This window comes from Zootoca vivipara, chromosome 3 (genome assembly GCF_963506605.1).
Source record: "Zootoca vivipara chromosome 3, rZooViv1.1, whole genome shotgun sequence".
NCBI classification, from domain to species: domain Eukaryota; kingdom Metazoa; phylum Chordata; class Lepidosauria; order Squamata; family Lacertidae; genus Zootoca; species Zootoca vivipara.
The window spans coordinates 48,221,293-48,239,896 of record NC_083278.1 but is presented as its reverse complement, the minus strand read 5'-3'; the positions used below and the strand labels follow the sequence as shown (position 1 = coordinate 48,239,896).

Here is an 18,604-nt window from a genome sequence, read left to right as displayed (position 1 = left end):
ATACTACGGTAGACTCTAGATGCCTGGAGTTCACAATTGGAGGGGTAGAGTGGCAGTAGTGCAGCCTTTTGCCTCCTGTGGCAAAATTTGTAGATAGAATTGCATAGTTGGAAAGGATGCCAAGGGTCATCTAGTCCAACCCCCTCAATAAAAGCATCTGTGACAGAGATGGCCACCCAAATGTAGAAGTGTTACTTTAAAAGCAGATGCAGCACTGGACCTGCATCCAATAAGAAGTCACATGGGAAGTCACATGAGCAACATCATTGGAGGAGTGTTTCTATAACCTTTTTGGTATTGTTATCGAATGCAACATGTTTTTTAAGTGATCTTGTTATATTTGTAATAGTGGAATGCAGTTTCTTGGTGTGTTAGTATGTTGTTATATTTGTTTGAAATGCATCCTAGTTTTTCTGTTGTAAGCTGCTTTGAGCATATTTTTTTTTTAATGTGGCATATAAATAAAATGAATGAACGAACAAACGAATGGGAGAGGCTTTTAAGGTCTGCCTGTCCATTTCCAGCAGATGGATGGTAAACTACCCTTCCTGCCAGATCATGGCAGTGTGGGTCCAGCTTGTTGCTTCAGGACTAAGTGGGTATGGTTGCCATGTTGAGCTTTTTTTTTTTTTTTGGCAAATTCGCAATAATAATTGCAGACATGGGTTGCCATACGTCCAGATTTTCCCAGACATTTGGTTTTTGTTTTTGTTTTTTGTGATTTCCAGCTGGATACTGCTTCCGGCTATAGTATTGTGGATGTGTCCACAAAATTCCAGACATATGGCAACCCTAAAGTAGGAACCTTTTGCTGTGTGATCTGAATTAGCAGTTGGCAAGGGTGTTTCTAAACTTAATCTGGAAGAGCCTTCTAAAGAGAAAATTAAAAACCAAGGACTTTTGTAAATTGATCAGCAACTCAATTAAATTCTTATTTGAATACAGGTGGCTTGATTCCTGGGTCTGGGAGCAACGAAACATGTTGCATGGATTGAAAAGCAAAATGGAATGGTGGTTTTCCTCCGACCTCCATTTTATTTTTCTGTCAAGCAGATCAGTATGTGGTCAGGCTCCTAACTAATCAAGAGTGCTTATATTGGTCAGACAAAGAATGAAGAGGAAGCTGCCCTCTGGGTTACTATTTTATCAAAGGTTGATTTAAGCGTCTCCAGTTCCAGCAATGTTTCTTCAGAGCATTGTGTTTCCAGATTAGATTAAACACTTAATCTTGTTTTCAAGGTCAAGCAGGGTTTGATTAAGTTTTCTGGTTCAACTTTATGAGATTAAAAAAAACCCCAACTACTACTGCTGCTGCTTCCCTTCTAGTTCAGAAAAGCATTGCCTATGCCTCCCCCCCCACCAGTCCAGTAACAGAACAGTTATTCTGATAGTGTTTTGATCCAAGTGAAAAGAAGAGCTATAGGCACTATCTGCTTTTTACAACAGGAGCTGTGGTGACTTTAATTTTGTCATAGAAAATGTACAAAATCTAAACATTGTGTGCATTTTAAATTAAATTTTCAAAGTCATCTCTGGAGAAAACCATTTATGCAGACTAACACTGCAATCCTAGGTGTTCCTCTGAATTAATTCCCATTGTTTTCAATGGGGCTCACTCCCAGAAAAGCATGCATAGGATTGCAGCCTAACTTTGACTGGGATCCAAAGGACTGCCCAACTAGTTCCATGCACCTAATGAGCTTTGGTGCTTGAGTTTGCAAACAGCCACATTCAGATGTTGGACGGGACCTGCTTTTCAACTAAAGAAATATTCCATTTGGTCATGCCCAAATCCTTGGCATCTTTAACATTGGTTTTGAGATCCTGGCCTTTAATTACTCTGATGCTGAATGCACAGTAGGACAAGACCTTTACTAGGGCACCAAGCAAAATAGCATGAAATAGTAAGCTTTCTGGTTGTTGTTCCTAATAAAGACATTGCTATACTGTAGAATCTGTAGATTTCTATAGACCAGGGGTCAGCAAACTTTTTCAGCAGGGGGCCGGTCCACTGTCCCTCAGACCTTGTGGGGGGCCGGACTATATTTTGAAAAAAAAATGAACGAATTCCTGTGCCCCACAAATAACCCAGAGATGCATTTTAAATAAAAGGACACATTCTACTCACATAAAAACATGTTGATTCCCAGACCATCCCAGATTTAGAAGGTGATTTGGCCGCATCTGGCCCCCAAGCCTTAGTTTGGGGACCCCTGCTATAGACCAACATGACATTCTTTTGTTCTGATGTGGATGCAAATTTGCCAAAAAATCCAGGGACGCTACTCTCATTGGCTCTAGACAGTTTGTTGCCCAATCAGCTATGCCATGTGATCCAATAATTCTGTGCCAAGATTTCTTGCAATGTAGCAGCAGATTCTAGGGTACAATCCTCTGATTGCACCTCGCTAGGTAGAATCTGAAAGTTGCACCTGTGATCTTCTGCCTGAGTGATGGCCACCTCCCACCCACCCTGGGTCACATGCTGGCTGAGGGTAAGGCACTCCTGGATATGCAGGGTGTGCCCTTCTGTTCAGCCCACCTTGCCTCTTCAAAGAACTTGATGCTGCAAGATAAAGGGGAAGATGAGCCTTATCAGGTTGCCCTTTATCAATCACCAACCACTTTCCTGGGGTCTGCCTGAAGTTCGCAAAGTAGAGAAGGTTATGGCTTCTAGGCATAAGGGTGTTTACAATAAACTGAGACCACACAGGTTGATGAAACAAGTAAAATGAGAAAGAGAGAGAGAGAATTTTAAGGAAAACATAATTGAGAAATCCAGCAAACTCCGCAACAGAGCAAAAAACCAAAAGTAGATTAAAATGCAGTCCCTCTCCCTACCAGACTTTCAGAAGAATCTTGCTCTTGAGTAGCAGCTTTCTTGTTTGCCCCTCTTTCAGGCTTAAAATATTTTTTCCTTACCATGCTGAGAGCCACCTTGATCTACCTACCCTCTGGCTAGCAACCTTTGTTTAAAGCCTTTGTCTACCTGACTGCTTTATATCACAGGCTCTTCACAGCAGGTTAAGGCAACAGGAAGTCTTAGAGCCCAGATCACAGGCTCCAGGAAGTGATGGAGCCCTTAATTTTCCCACCTTCAGACAAGGGATGTGCTATCTTTCACACACAGACACACATACTGGAGTTGTACTGCCTCCACATCTGGGTTTAATGTTTAATGGCTTGTTCAGCACTAGACTAGAATCTCCACAAGCCAACCAAATACCTCTAGGAAGTTTACAAGGAAATACTATATCATCATGGGAAGGGCGGGCAATCATCCCTTATAGTTCATCTGCAGCATTTGATAATCCAAATTATACTGTTTATTTGTTTCAGATTCATTAGTGGCATTCAGCCTACTCTGCTGGCACTGGACAGAAAGGCAGAGCGTGAAGTGAATGTGTGGCATTATAGAGTTAGGTAGCACATCGAGAAGTCAATAAAAATACTATATAAGGGATTTTAAAAAATAAATAGGAATTCTATCATGCAAATAAAATGGATGGTATAAAATTCATCCAGATGACACACGAAGCCACAGATTCTGCAGGCTTCCGGCTTTCTTTCTTTTTTCTTTTTTTTTGGAGAGGGTGTCTGAATGACGTATGAGAACTTGATTAAAATCTTTCCTCCAACCTTCTTGAGGGTGATAAAAGAGCTAAGAAATCTTTGCTGCATGTGGGAATGATAAACTGCACGAGGGAGGAGAAAGGGAGAAGAGAGGTTTAACGAACAATTTCGGGTTATAAATATGACTGCATATAAATATGATTCTGACAGTGAATCCTATAACCCGTTTTGGGGGATCAGCATGACGGAAGCTGTGTTCTTGGAATCTGATCCACTCTTCACTTTTGTGGCAACCTGTCCTTTAACTTGAATGGTGCAGGACAGGTGCATTGTAGGGCCTGAAGGGAGTGGGGAGACAACTCCTGCGGCAGATGATGAAGACAAAATAAAATGAAGATACAGCTCAAGAAGTGGTGGTGGTCACTTTGTTGACAAATATGAGTGCTCTTTCCTTGTTGTTAACCTCCTGCTAAATGAATAATAGTTCTAAGAATGTATTTCACGTCCCTGCTGTTCTTCAGATAGCCCTCTGTCAATCGCTGTCAAACCACCATGGAAGCAATTGCCAACTTGGTGCCCACCAGATGTTTTGGACAAGAAATCTAATCAGCCCAGCCAGCTCGCTACTCTCCTTCCCATCCTGGCTCAGAACATCTGCTTTATATAATAATAATATAATAATAATTTATTATTTATACCCCGCCCATCTGGCCGGGTTCCCCCAGCCACTCTGGGCGGCTTCCAACAAAACAGAAATTCTAAAATACAGAAATCCATCAAACATTAAAAGCTTCCCTAAACAGGGCTGCCTTGAGATGCCTTCTAAAGGTCTGGTAATTGTTGTTCTCTTTGACCTCTAGTGGGAGGGCATTCCACAGGGTGGGTGCCACTACCGAGAAGGCCCTCTGCCTGGTTCCCTGTAACTTGGCTTCTCGTAGTGAGGGAACTGCCAGAGGGCCATCGGAGCTGGACCTCAGTGTCCGGGCAGAACGATGGGGGTGGAGACGCTCCTTTACCATTCTATGCCCTTTACCATTCTATGCTCCTTATAAGCCCAGGACTTAAATCATTTTTTATGTTGGAATCTGAAATGTTTCTGCTGAATATCTCAAACATAACTAGGATTTCTATCCAAACCCAAATTTCAACATGTAGATTTCGACCATCAAATGTCACCATTGGCCATTGTTTCCTTGAATAGCCATCCTGCAGCATTGTGGCATTCATTCAAGAAGCACCAGTTTATGATTTGCTGATCTTAGATTGGAGTGCAGAGAAGCTCTTCGGGCATCTCTTGCTTAAAATGGTAACTTGTAAATCTGATTCCGTTTCAGTAGGAGAGTCTCTTCTTGAGCAAAATGAATGGCAGAATGGTGCTCATAACAGGGCAATTTGTAAAATTACACAGACATCTTCCTTTTTGATTAGTAATAAAGTCATTTGTCCTCGCGGCCACTTGATTGAGTACATGAAAAGGAGCTTAACAGCACAAACCCCTCGATTTCTCATGGCACAGGATCAATTAAGCTTAAAGTTTAAAAGAAGAGTTTCCGCTTTGGAATGTCCAGGGCAGCACATTTATTTCAATGTCATCTCATTAAAAGTAAGTATCTTGGGTACTCAAATATCATAAGTAAATGGTTTCTGTTTTACTCCTCTCAGAAAAGGACAGGCTCTGTATCCTGTGCTTGAAGTCAGCTCATCTGTTCATTGGATGGGATATTTATCCCAGCTGTCAGCCCTGAAGTAAGCAAACTGTAATCAGTCATATCCTTGGTCAGGACCTCTCCTGTTTGTGCATCTTTATATAGAAGAGCTGCTCACCTACTGAAGACATTTTTAATGTATTATTTTTTCCCAGCAAATTTGATTTCGTAATTTTAACTGACTTTTATTTTTATTGCACTGAGAGTTTTTATTGTACATCAAGCAGTTATTCAATTTGTAGAAATAAACTTAAATAATTATAAATATATAGCCATTTCAGCAGGGCAAAGTTTAACCCTGCTAATGCATTCTGCCTTTTTCTTTTTTCTTTTTCTTTTTTCTTTTTTGCATAAGGGGGCAGAAACTTATTAACCATATGCTTCAGGGAGACTGTAAATTAAGAGAAGATTGAAACACTGGCCACTGGTTTGAGCAATGGGATACATATAATCCATTTCTATCCTGTTGTCTCATACGAAATACTGCATTTTTTTGTGTGTTTTTCTGCAAAACAGCTTCAATCTGAATTTCATTTTAATTTTAAAATTAATTTACTGCCCTTCATCCGAAGACCAAAGGGAGTTTATAGTATAAAATACATGACATAAGGGAAAAAAGAAAAGAAAAGAGAATTGAGAGACAAAAAGTCCTAGCTGCATTTTAAGCTGGTAGCGTGTGCACAGCCAGTGAACAATAACTCAGAAATCTTTTGACACTGCCCTCAACAATCTTGCAGGTGTCTATCTATCATCTATCTATCTATCACAGACATCCCCAAACTGCGGCCCTCCAGATGTTTTGGCCTACAACTCCCATGATCCCTAACTAACAGGACCAGTGGTTGGGGAAGATGGGAATTGTAGTCCAAAACATCTGGAGGGCCGAAGTTTGGGGGTTCCAGATCTGTCTGTCTATCATCTATCTATCTATCTATCTATCTATCTATCTATCTATCTATCTATCTATCTATCGCGGTAGGGTATGTGTTCCCTAAACAGGATTTAGAGTGTCTGTTAAACAAGCTGTCTGATCCAAGTCTGGTTTAAAGATTATGAGCTATAAAAATGGAGCCCAGGAGAGACCTTGAAGTTGCCAGTCTACGGTGAGCCTTTGGGTAGCAGACTGAGCAGGCATGCAGGTGATCTGGTCACATTGTATTTCTATTTAAATTATAGTAATTATTTCTAAACTTGCATCCATACATATGAATTTTATGCAAATCTGTATCCTCCTTTGTCTTTTTTTTTTGACGAAGCATTTTCTCATTTTGGGCGATGCGAAAATGTCCATTTAACAGTCCGCTGGGGGGGGGGAAAGGAGGGGGGGGAATCCCGCCAAACCACTAAGGCTTAGAAAATCCTCTGAAAGATGTATTCAGAGTATTGATGCATATTATCTCCATTAAGTATTATTTAAATACTGAAATCTGCATTTGTTACTCTCCCTCAAAGTACTTATTGAATACTGTACTTATTAAATATTTACCATTGAACTCTTAAAATAAGTCTAGTGATCATAAGCTAATAATTCTGTATCCAGCAATTTGTTCAGGGAACTTGCAATCATCGTGCAATCAATGCATGTTCCTCCACCACAGACCTAAAATACTGTCAGCATAGGCTAGAAAGGGAAAGAAATGCATTTTTAATAAATGCATTCTTAATATATTTAATATGTGTATTAATTTAAATACATTAATATATTAATTTAATATATGCACTATTAAATATGTACTCTTGCAAGTTCAGCTCTTAGATAATGTGATGAATATCACAAGAGAGCCAAAATTGCATAGTAGTCAGTGGGTGGTATTCTGCTATCAGCATAAGGATTTCTGTTTGCGTAACAGGACATCCCTCCTTTCCCTCTGAAAGTGGGTGCCCTGCACATCCCCAAAACCATTCCAGAGGATTGGGGGAGCCCCTAGAATAGATTTAGGGGCACCCAGGAGGAGGAGAGGGGAATAATATTTTGTGGCACAAGTGGAAATTTTTTCCCTGACAGAATGTTTATCTTATTGCTATGCTGGATTCCACCAAGAATATTTGCCTTTTAACTCAGTGAGTCTTGGGTTCAAAAATCCCCCTTAGCCTTGAAACTCACTGGCTGACCAGCTATTTTTACTTGTTGGTTTATTATTTTTAAAAAACCTCCCAGTTGTGAGGTGGTGGAAGAAAAAGACATGGAAGAGCAAATGCAAATATAATAAATACATATGAGTGATAGGCAGGAAATATGAAATTAAAACATGGCTTAAAACATGGCCTGGGATCTTCCAAGAACTGGCCCAGCTTGCATAGCCCCAGATACTTCACTGATTACTTAAGAAGTAAACAATAGTATGTGTGAACAGAAGTGGAAGATTTTTGCCTTAATTTTGTTAGTCCTCTAGTGGGCAGCAGCAACAACAATAACATAAAATTTATAATCTTAGTGCACGAAACTGGCCTTGAACTCTGTGCATGAGCTAAACTAATCAATCATATTCACAAAGGCAAAGAAAATTCCTAGCATTTTATGTCTCCATTTTCAGTGTTTTCTTTTTCTTCATCTTGGATAAAGGGACTTTAACTGAAGATATAGCTCAGATGCTTAGAGCATGGTGCTAATAACGCCAAGATTGCAGGTTTGTTCCCCATGTGGGACAGTTGCATATTCCGGAGGGTTGGATTAGATGATCCTCAGGGTCCCTTCCAAGTCGACAATTCTATGACTTTGGAAATAACATTTACCATCATATGCTTACATCCATCGAATGGAAATCAATGTGATTTTGTGTCTGGATTAACTGTGGCTGGGTCATACTGTACCAGCACCCTTTGTCCCTACCAACTAACTGTACGGCCTTGTCCCTCACAGTTGAGAATGGGAAAGGGTTTCATAGCAATTTTTCTTTAATTTCACCGAACATTATGACGCAGACCACTCACAGTTATGTGAGTACTACTAGCCATTGTGTTGCAAAGGCACAAGAATGAGGTTTGCCTTTCAAATCACCAAAAAAGAGGGGGGGAATCTTATATTTCAATAAATACAATAAAGAAAATACTTCAGTCTATGTCTTGAAAGACTGGTTGTAGCAATCTGGGTTTTTTTAATTTCACAGTAATTCTAGTCTGTCTGTCTTTCTGTCTGTCTTTCTGTCTTTCTTTCTGTCTTTCTTTCTGTCTTTCTTTCTTTCTTTCTTTCTTTCTTTCTTTCTTTCTTTCTTTCTTTCTTTCTTTCTTTCTTTCTTTCTTTGGCATATACCTGTGTGTCAAACCCCCCCCCCCCAAAGTCTGAAACCTGAATTTGGCAATTTCTTTTTCTGTTCTCTCTTTATGCACTCAAACTACCTAGCAAATCCTGATAATCATGTGACCTTGTCAGCTACATTTTTCATATATTTATTTCTTTTTCTAAAAAAAACCCTCTGTCTGCATCATTCTTGTCTGTAGAGTCTTATATCGTCAATTCATTGCCATAGGCTGCTAGTCTTCAACAAAAATGTCAGACCAAATGAAGAAAGGTAAGACTGTAGGAATGGAAGTTGGTCATTTCTACTCCTCTGGGTCCCATTCCTTCAAAGACTCTTTCAGGTTCTTCTGGTTCATTAACCAAACCTGAGTTAGAGGCGTATTCAGCTACTGCTCTTCCTTCTGTCACTGGAGTGTCATACTTCAAAGAAACATCTCCTAAAGGACAGCAAAGTGCCACTGCTGGTGAATTCAGCTTTTTTTAATAGAAAAAATGTACTATGAGATGACACCAAGGACCCATTCACTCTCATTCTCCTTCCTCCCTGAAGTGAGGAAAAGAACAAAGGCAGTCAGAGCACTAATTCTGAAGTCCTGGTGGATTTGGGGAAGAAATCCTCCTCAGTTAAGTACGACTCCGTGGAGGTGCAATTGAGGACTGTAAGAAAAACGTTAATTGTGGGTTCTGCTTCAATGCAAATGCAGGTGGGATAATTAATATCCCGTGAAATGGTGACCATGAAAAGCTAGCAAGCTCAGCCCAAACCAGGTGTATGCAGTCTGGATTCAGTTTGTGAAGTAATCTTGCTGTTCTTTGTCACAGCCACCAAGTTAACTGTTCACAACACGAAGCTGCTCCTCTGTGCTCTGCAACAATATATAGAACTGAAATATTGTTCCTCTCTGCCTGTTGCCTGCTGTGGCTATCCTGCTGCTGCTTTTATTTAACCCCCTACCCCGGTTCCCTAAACAAGCAAGCAAACAAACAAAGACACAAACAAACAAATACACAAATGAAAATAGCTCGTAAGAGATAAATTTCTCTCTGTCTGAATTATTCATCGCTGCCCTGTCAATATGTGCTGCACTTTCCCAAGTCCACCCTCTCAGGGAGCCGTGCACATGCAGGAATGTAAAAGACATGAAGTTCTCTGTGTGGCTTCATCATGCATGTAACTTGCCATATGCATGCAAGCGTAATGTGTGCTAGGTTATTTAACACTGCCATATTTTTTCAGATCTGCCCATTTCTCATTGTCATAGCTGCCAAGTCTCCCATTGAAAAATCCAGGATCAGCAGCGGCGCGGCACCGGAAGTCGCTTGTACGCATGTCCGGACATGCGTAAAAGCAACTTCCGGTGCTGCTCTGCCCGAATTCTGGTGCCCAGTCATGGGCAGAGCGGCACCTGAAATTGGTTCTGCGCATGTCCAGACATGCGGAGAAAGTGCCTCTCTGGCAGGTAGGAAATCGGGGGATTTACGGATTTTTTTTCTATTCAGCATAACAGCGGGAAACGGATTAAAATCTGGGGGTTTCCCGCAAAAAACGGGAGACTTGGCAGCTATGCTCATTGTGCAAGTACCATGTTACCTAGAAGAAGTAAAAACAATGATATGGAGAAGGCTGCTGGGGATGCATTCTCCCCATCTGTAATTAATAATATCTTATTTTCCTTTCCCCCACTCCCATGTCTGGATTGTGAATTTTCTGTGGGTATGTTCAGGTGAACAGCTGAAGTGGTGTGCGATGTGATAAAAATACCTGTGATAAATTTGTGGTCATGGAGACAAGTGATTTGAATGTCCTGACATATCAGAGATGTGTGGCAAGATCAAAAATCACCACCTCCTGAGAAATTTATGAAATTTGGCTTGCGCCAGGAGGTGGAAAGTTGCAGTCGCACTGTGCCTTTGTCACATATCAAAACATGCAGTCAATTAGGTCATGTTGAAACAACGAGAAAATCACTGGTTTCAAAATTTCTGCCATCCCCTCCACTGACTGTTTGAATTCCTCAGTGGAAACTTCAGAATGCAGGGAGATGAATGCACATAGGTTGCTATTAATGAAAGAACAGAAACAAATATAGTTTGTTCCATTCTGTGGTCATTCCCTGTGAGATTTTTGAGAGAAGAGGTGGTGATTGCAATTACTGTACTTTTTAAAAGTGGTTTTGAGAAAAACTTGCAAAGAAGAAGAAAACCTTAGGTACCACAGACACAAAATACCCCTGCTTATACAGCAACTATGCATACCTTTCTTGTACCCAAGTGTATAACAAAATTGTAGCTTCTTTACTCATTGTTACAGTGTATGAAGCAAAAGAGCTGCTGTGTTCCATTTTGTTGCACCTTCTAGTCTTGTATCCATTTAGTAAGCAAGCAGTTAAAATGAAGAAGGGTCTTATGCAGAGAGGGCAAATGTTTCCCATCCCAGCGCAAATACAGATGTGGATAAAAAATTGCTCTGTCTGACATAGTGAGCCCTGTATGTAAGTGGTGACATCTGTCATGGTAGGAGAAGTTTGAAATGGCTTCTGTTTGGCAGCCATTTTGTGTGTACTGGTCAAGGACTGCAAGTCTGCATGTAGTTTACCTGTAGAGTAGCCCCATAGAGAGGTTTTTCTTTTTCTTTTCTTTTTTGCTAACAAGGATACCAACAACATGTAGCTAGGGGTGGGGGTGGGGGTGGGAACGTGCAAGCAAGTTCTAGTAGCCCATTCCTTGGCTCTGACTCCCAGTTTTAGGAATCAGTGCCTTGGAATACAGCTGGAAGTTGAAAAATTAAGACGAGTTGCAGTGGAAGATTAATATAACTCATTTATAACTCCGCAATCCTGACCTTTTGCGAATGATATCAAAAGTCTATAAAGCCATTAATGCTGCCTATTACTACAGGTTAATTTATATACTACTTCTCACATTCATGAGGCTCAGAAACATGAAAGGAACTCTGCTTCTTTCAAGTATTATCTCCTGAATATCAAATTTCCTGTCCTCCAAAGGCACCTTTAACTCTGCTAAGCTAACTGTATAGGAAACTATTATTCTGTGAAACTGAACCTGAAAATTAACTGCTGTCTCCTTACTAGCTTGGGCTTGTGATTTTTTTGTTGATCAGGTAGATGCTATATGGACATAGTACAATGTATTATTTTTTTAGCAAGAGGTGGAAGGGAGACAGGAACTTAGATGCTATTCTTTGGACATTGCTGATTTCCAATCTGGTTGTGTGTTCAGTTTACGTTAGTGATTAATGCTTCCAAAGAATTGGATTAATTGCCAGTGCAGGAATGCCGCTTCACAGGTCCAAGCCTTGAGTTAATAAGTATTTTTAAAAGTGTGACACAATTTAGCCAAATGTATGCATATGAGCAGTAGAATTATGGGCCCTGCTCTTCTGTTTCCCATTTATCCACATGACTTGGGAACATTCAGAGCATCCTCCATATTATGAGATGAACAGAAAAATGGTTGTGCTTTACAAATATATGTAAGGTGGCTTCAAATTGGGAGGGAAACAAGGCAGAGGGAATCTAAACAGTAATAACGAGATATCAAGAATTCTCCATGGCGCAAATAAATAACATGGAAAAGCAAATCCCTCCTCAGCAGATGTTTAAGAAAGGGGTGGGGAGGGAGATTTGGTTCAGTTTGCAATTAAGGGCAACCTTACCCAATTTGCACTTTCTGAAGCAATATGCAAACAGACATACAACCATCCTTCAAAATCCACACTTTTCTGAATTTTGCAATGCAGTTCACCTGCCAATTAATGTGTACAAACGTGTAGATTAGGTGAATGCGTGGCAATGGTTGGGGACAGGGTGGTCTTCCTTTGCTTTACTTTATATCTATGTATATTGTTTTAGTTCCATTAATTAATTCCATTAATCCCATTAATGTTTGTTTTTTAATTACTGTTTTTCCTGTGTTCTTAGCAATTCTTTTTATCTGTACACAGCCTTGAGTCCTTTCAGGGGAAAAGGTGGGATATGGATAAGTATATAATAAAGATGTTTTCCTGGAAATAAGAGCTCAACCTATTAAATTACTCAGGGCACTGGTTTTCCAGCTCTGAATATGATTAGATAGTTTGTGTGAAGTGTGATAAAGGTGCTTACCAGCTATCTTAAGGTAAAGGTAAAGGGACCCCTGACCATTAGGTCCAGTCGTGACCGACTCTGGGGTTGCGCGCTCATCTCGCATTATTGGCCGAGGGAGCCAGCGTATAGCTTCCAGGTCATGTGGCCAGCATGACAAAGCCGCTTCTGGCAAACCAGAGCAGCACATGGAAACGCCATTTACCTTCCCGCTGTAGCGGTTCCTATTTATCTACTTGCATTTTGACGTGCTTTCGAACTGCTAGGTTGGCAGGAGCTGGGACCGAGCAACGGGAGCTCACCCCATCACAGGGATTTGAACCGCCGACCTTCTGATCGGCAAGCCCTAGGCTCAGTGGTTTAACCACAGCGTCACCTGGGTCCCCACCAGCTATCTTGGTGACATCTAAAGATGGGCTGTGATCAGACTACTATCTCTTTCACTAGACTTCCCATCAAGTTGAATACCAGCTTTGAAAATATCCACCTTCCTTATTATTTTTTGGCATCAGGTAATTTATTTTTTTATTTGCTGATACTTTTTAATTATTGCTATATATATTGGTGCTTTTAAAAATCCTCCTGGCTCTGTTGTTTGGTTTTCAGAACTGCTACTGTTTTTTAATGTCTCACTGTTTTATATTTTAATATTGATGGCTATTCTTTCAATTTATTGTTTTAAATGTTACCTGCCCAGAGAACCCTTTGGAATTGAACTGTGGAATATTTATCTATATATATAAGGATTGTTACCATGTCTTTCTAAAGCCCCTGTGTGTCTGTTTATCATAATGAGGGTGCCGATAAATTATATTAAAACTTATTTTCCAAATAAACCCAAGATGACTAACAATATAAACCAATCAACATAAGCAAATAAAAAATGTAAAGGACCCTTATAGTTAAATCCAGTCGCAAACAACTCTGGGGTTGTGGTGCTCATCTTGTTTTACTGGCCGAAGGAGCCGGTGTTTGTCCACAGACAGTTTTTCCAGGTCATGTGGCCAGCATGACTAAGCTGCTTCTGGTGAAGCCAGAGCAGCGCACGGAAACACTGTTTACCTTCCCGCCGGAGCGGTACCTATTTATCTACTTGCACTGGTGTGCTTTCAAACTGCTAGGTTGGCTGGAGCTGGGACCGAGCAACAGGAGCTCATCCCGTTGCGGGGAATCGAACCACCGACCTTCTGATCTGCAAGCCCTAGGCTCAGTGGTTTAGACCACAGCACCACCCGCATCCCATAAGCAAATAAACAATCAGTAAAAGTAACAATCTGAAAATAACATTAGATAACAGAAAGCAGAAACTATAATCTCTTTAGAAGTGACTCTAATAGCAAGGCATAAAATACAATTTTAAATGTCAATACAGCTACAACACTTTCTAGCACCACTCTCTGACATTTCAAAAAACAGAGTAAGAAACTGTTGTTACATTAAAGCAGGCACCCCCAAACTGTGGCCCTCCAGATGTTTTGGCCTACAGCTCCCATGATCCCTAGCTAACAGGACCAGTGGTCGGGGAAGATGGGAATTGTAGTCCAAAACATCTGGAGGGCTGAAGTTTGGGGATGCCTGCATTAAAGCATGGCCTACCAGGGGCGGGGTCAAGGGGAAATTGCCCTTCCAATATGCACAGATTCCCAACCTTCCAACCTTCCTTCCTTCCTTCCTTGTATGTTACTGGCATATTCAAATTTTTTCTGAGAAGCTAGCCTGCTCCCCGCTTTCCATATTTTACCATGCCCTCCTTCTGGAAAAACTCCTGCAGACACTCCTGCATGTAAGACCAATCCACAAAGGCCCTTGCTTCTCTTTACTTCTGCTCTCTGTCTAACCAGGAAAAAAATGTGTTTCCATTACGGCATGCCACAGATCTGGGTAACCTTTGTGCTTTCAAAAATGGAGAGCAGCCATTGCTTCCCTGTCTCAGAATCTTTGTTGTATGATCTACACCACCCAGCAGAGACTTATTCAGTATGCAGTTTCCATCTTGGAAATGAGCCTGAAAGCTGACTGCTGGCTAAAGCACCCGACCCTAATTGCCGGAATTTTTTTCTTAGGATTTTTTCTTGTCCCACTACTTCCTGCTTTGTGTAACATTCTTGCCGAAGAGAGATGGAGAAAAATTGTCTTTATTTTATGACATTTTGGTTAGTTCCGATAAAGGTATTGCCCAAATGTGAATTTTGGTGTGCTGATCTTCTCTTATGAACCAACCTTTTGCTTTCTGTGTGCTTTTCCTATTGTGACTATGTCTGGATGTGAGGAGGGGAAAAGTCCTGCACAATTATCGGAAATCTCTACTTTGAAAGATAAAAAATTCTATCAATAGAATGTGTGTGTAAAAAGCTGGTGGGGTCTGTCTCTGCAGCCTTATCACATCATTTCTAGGCAATCTATTAATTTAGCCTCTTTGTATTTACCATCCTTCTTTACTCAGCATGTGGTTTTATATGATGTTAGACCTTTTACCATGTGTTTCAGAGTTTTGGACAGCTGGTGTTAATGGTGTTATAACCAATCTTCAAATCTTACAGTGTATAATGGATCTATCTGAGCAGAGTAAGTGCCTGTAACTCTGTTTAAAAGATCTATTATTGAGTAGCTTCAAAAACAAATGCATTTGCTTCAGCACAAAATTGGAGTCATCTCTGCTCCATTTTCTAAGGATCATTTTGCGTAAATACATTCATAATTATGGAAGCCTTATTGGTGTCATCTACAATAATTTCATGTCAGATTTTCTGGCTTCTCCAATATATTAACCTCAATGTAAAGGGGATTAATACTACATGCTACAAACAAAGCCATTGGTCACTGTGTCCGAGTCTCACCTTGTCTGAGGCCAAAAGCAGTTTTCAATGCCACCAAGCAGTCCAGGAACTTTCATGTAACCTGGAGATTTTTATAGCCATTTGCAAAGTGCATTTCTGTCACCTTTTGGATCACTTTAGCTAGCCTGTATGCATCAGAGATGGAGAAGAAAAGCTGCTAGGTCTAAAAGTGATAATTTCCAGGTGAAGCCAAACAGTTGTATTTCTCATTTTAAGATTTAAGGATTGTTTACTCTTTGCTTTGTGGAGGGAAAAATGTGTTTTGTGTGCATGTGCTAAAGCACATTATTACATCAATATTGTAATAGTTTTTAAAGAATAAGTAAAATAAGCAGAAATTGAAGTTGTTGATTTAAGAAATACATGGCTGAAATGGTGCTGGCTGATAGTGGTAGCTGAAGGATAGATGCAAGAGACTGGCTCTACCTATAAACATCAAAATGACACCTCTTTTAAATAGAAGGAAGGGTAGTGATCGAGACCTGTGGCGATTGTGCTAGTGTTCTGTTCTTTTAAAAAAAGTTGTACAGAGGAAGCACAGGAAAGTTGCAGGACAATGATTTGAGATGAAATCATGTAGAGGTTCTTCAGAAATGGAGTTAATAAAGTATGGCAATTCTATAGGCAACACCTACTGTGCAAACATCCCCTAGAACTGAGCATTCACACCAAACTTAACCAAGATGTGGGAAGCTATGAGGCATGATGGTATTGCACAGTGCAAGCTGAAAACAGATGTGTCCTTAATCCATAGATTAAAGAAGGAATGAGGAACCCTTTTCAGTCCAAAAACAACTGTCCTGAGTCCACCTGTCAATAGCCAAATGCAAAAGTGGCCATGACTAAAGTAAAAAGTGGGTGGAGGAACAGATATGAGTTTTACGTCTATACAGAAGTCTCCGTTCCAGCCATGCAGAAACTGTCCTTTCCATGGTTAGTGGCTTGGATCCAGGTTTTGCTCCTACTAGCAGGAACATCCTCTGGGCAGTGGAAGGGGTTAACAGGTGTCCTTCTATAGGAACACACTAGAAGCTGAGGTAATGGCTATTAAGTTTTATTCCTGATGAGGCCTGGGAGCTTGCACAAAGCAGAAACTAACACTCTAGCCAGGGCATACTTGTGAGTCTGCTGTCCAGCATCTGGCCCCCTGGTTCAGAGCTGTTTCTCTTAAAGGGGCCATATGTCAAATATTTAGTTATTAATGCATACATTACAGTGACTTTTGCTTATTTCTCTGCCCCACAGTCCTTCCAAAGATCTGTCTAGAGGTATTGAGGCATGCCCCCACAACAGGGTGTGGACTATAGAGAAAGAGGAAATTGATTCATCCCTTTTTCCCCGTGGGTTTCCTCCATTACATCTAAAGACTTTTGTGAACAGAAGGGGCCTTTCAGCTCAGAAATAGCAGCCTGGATTGAACCCACTGTGATTAGAAGTGTGTTCTGTCATTGTGGATGGGCGCATTACTTTCTCCATGACATTGGTGATACCGTTAAAATGTAATGGAGGAAGATGGTCCTTCAGACACCCCTGCGGTGGCAGCTGGGAGAGGGAGGGACCACGATGGGAGATGGATGGTGACCATTCCTCTACTTTGCTTACAAAATTTGTTTGTGGGTCTCTCTTCCGCACTCACCCCCATTTTCAACAATATAACTCTCTTTTTAAAAAATTACAGCTCCTTTACTTATGAATCATTTGCCATCACTGCCTCCAAGACTGGATACTATGGACATGCAGTCTCCCAGAATACCAGGTCGAAAAAGAGGAAGACCCCCGCTCCATTCGACGCCTATGAAAATGGCTGTTCATAACCTCTATTCTGCACCAGCTGGTTCTCTGCCTGTTGTGAAGATTCCAAAGAAGCGAGGGAGGAAACCTGGATACAAGGTATGCCATCCTACCAGCTATGATGTTTGTCTCTTTGTTTTAGACAGGAGTAGCTAGTCTGTGGCCTTCTGGATACTGCTAGTCTCCATCCTCCACCAGCCTGCAGCCAGCTTGACCAATTGGCAGGGATGCTAGGAGCTGCAGTCCAACAAAATCCTGAAGGCCACATGTTAGCCTCTCCTTGATATTTGGAATATATTCATGTGGCATGAACACATGTGCCAATGTAAGATGGCGGAAGGAGATTCATGCTCCTTCTTCTTGCTGCTGCTGTGTGGTTGAGAAGCAGGAAGGGCAGTAGTGCAGAATCCTTACCAGCTTGTTCAGGCTAACACCCTCGTTGGCTCATGCCAGTACAGCCATCCAGAATATTCTATGGATATCCATGCAGTGTAGCAAACTAGTCTTCCGCCACCACTGGTTCTTCCTTGGTTTGTTGCTTGCTGTTCAGTCACGGTACCAAGAATTTTAGGTGGTGTTTTCTTTTCCATTTCGCTACAGCAATTCTGACCGCTGAAGAGCCAAACCACTGCTTTAAGCCAAACACATGTCCAGCAATGGGAAATGGCTATGGTGAAAATTTTCAAATTTTCAAAGAAAGCTCTGTTTGCTGAGATATGATTCTTGTTTATGGCAATAATTTCTTTTGAATCGTGGTCAAAGTGTTCAGGAGACGGAATTATCAAAACACACAAAAGTTAAAACTACTCTCCATATTTAGGTAATTTATATACAGTACCACCATACTTCTGTAAGGTAAATAATTAATGATAAGCAGAATATTACCCTCTGTAAGTGGCTTCACTATTCACATTTTAAAAAACACAACTAAAAACAACTACTGGGCTGTAATTCATGAATGAATTCTATTGCATTTGACCATTTACATAATATCCCACAGTTTCCCAAGCCATTCTTACATACCCAACAAGCATAAACCAGTCTAGGAACTGATAGAGCATGAAATATTACTTCAGGGATCTTCCTGGTGTACAAAATCTGCTGTGAACTTAAGAAGGCAAGCAAGATACTGCTTGGAATAAATGAGTTCAGTGGTTGGTTTCAGATTCCTATTTTAATGCACTTTTATTGAAGTTGATTAGTTGTTTCAAAAATGTTGTGAGCCACTGTGAACACCCAACAGGATGGAAAGATGGAAGAGAAGCTATAAATAAGCATTTGGTTTTTGGTTTTTTTTTAAAAAAAAATCTGCATTTGCTAAATTGATAAGTTTATGCAGGTCACAGAATCCAGCCT

The 18,604-nt window shown here is 40.7% G+C and overlaps 1 protein-coding gene across 1 annotated transcript in view; it reads left to right on the top strand.

Moving 5' to 3' along the window:
- The window catches only part of SCML4 (Scm polycomb group protein like 4), a 92,191-nt gene that overhangs the window by 29,265 nt on the left and 44,322 nt on the right, over positions 1–18,604 (top strand). Inside the window, exon 2 of the mRNA XM_035110678.2 lies at positions 17,136–17,347. Coding sequence (XP_034966569.1) covers positions 17,147–17,347 — 201 coding nt within the window. The 5' untranslated portion in view covers positions 17,136–17,146. The remainder of the gene's footprint in view (positions 1–17,135; positions 17,348–18,604) is intronic.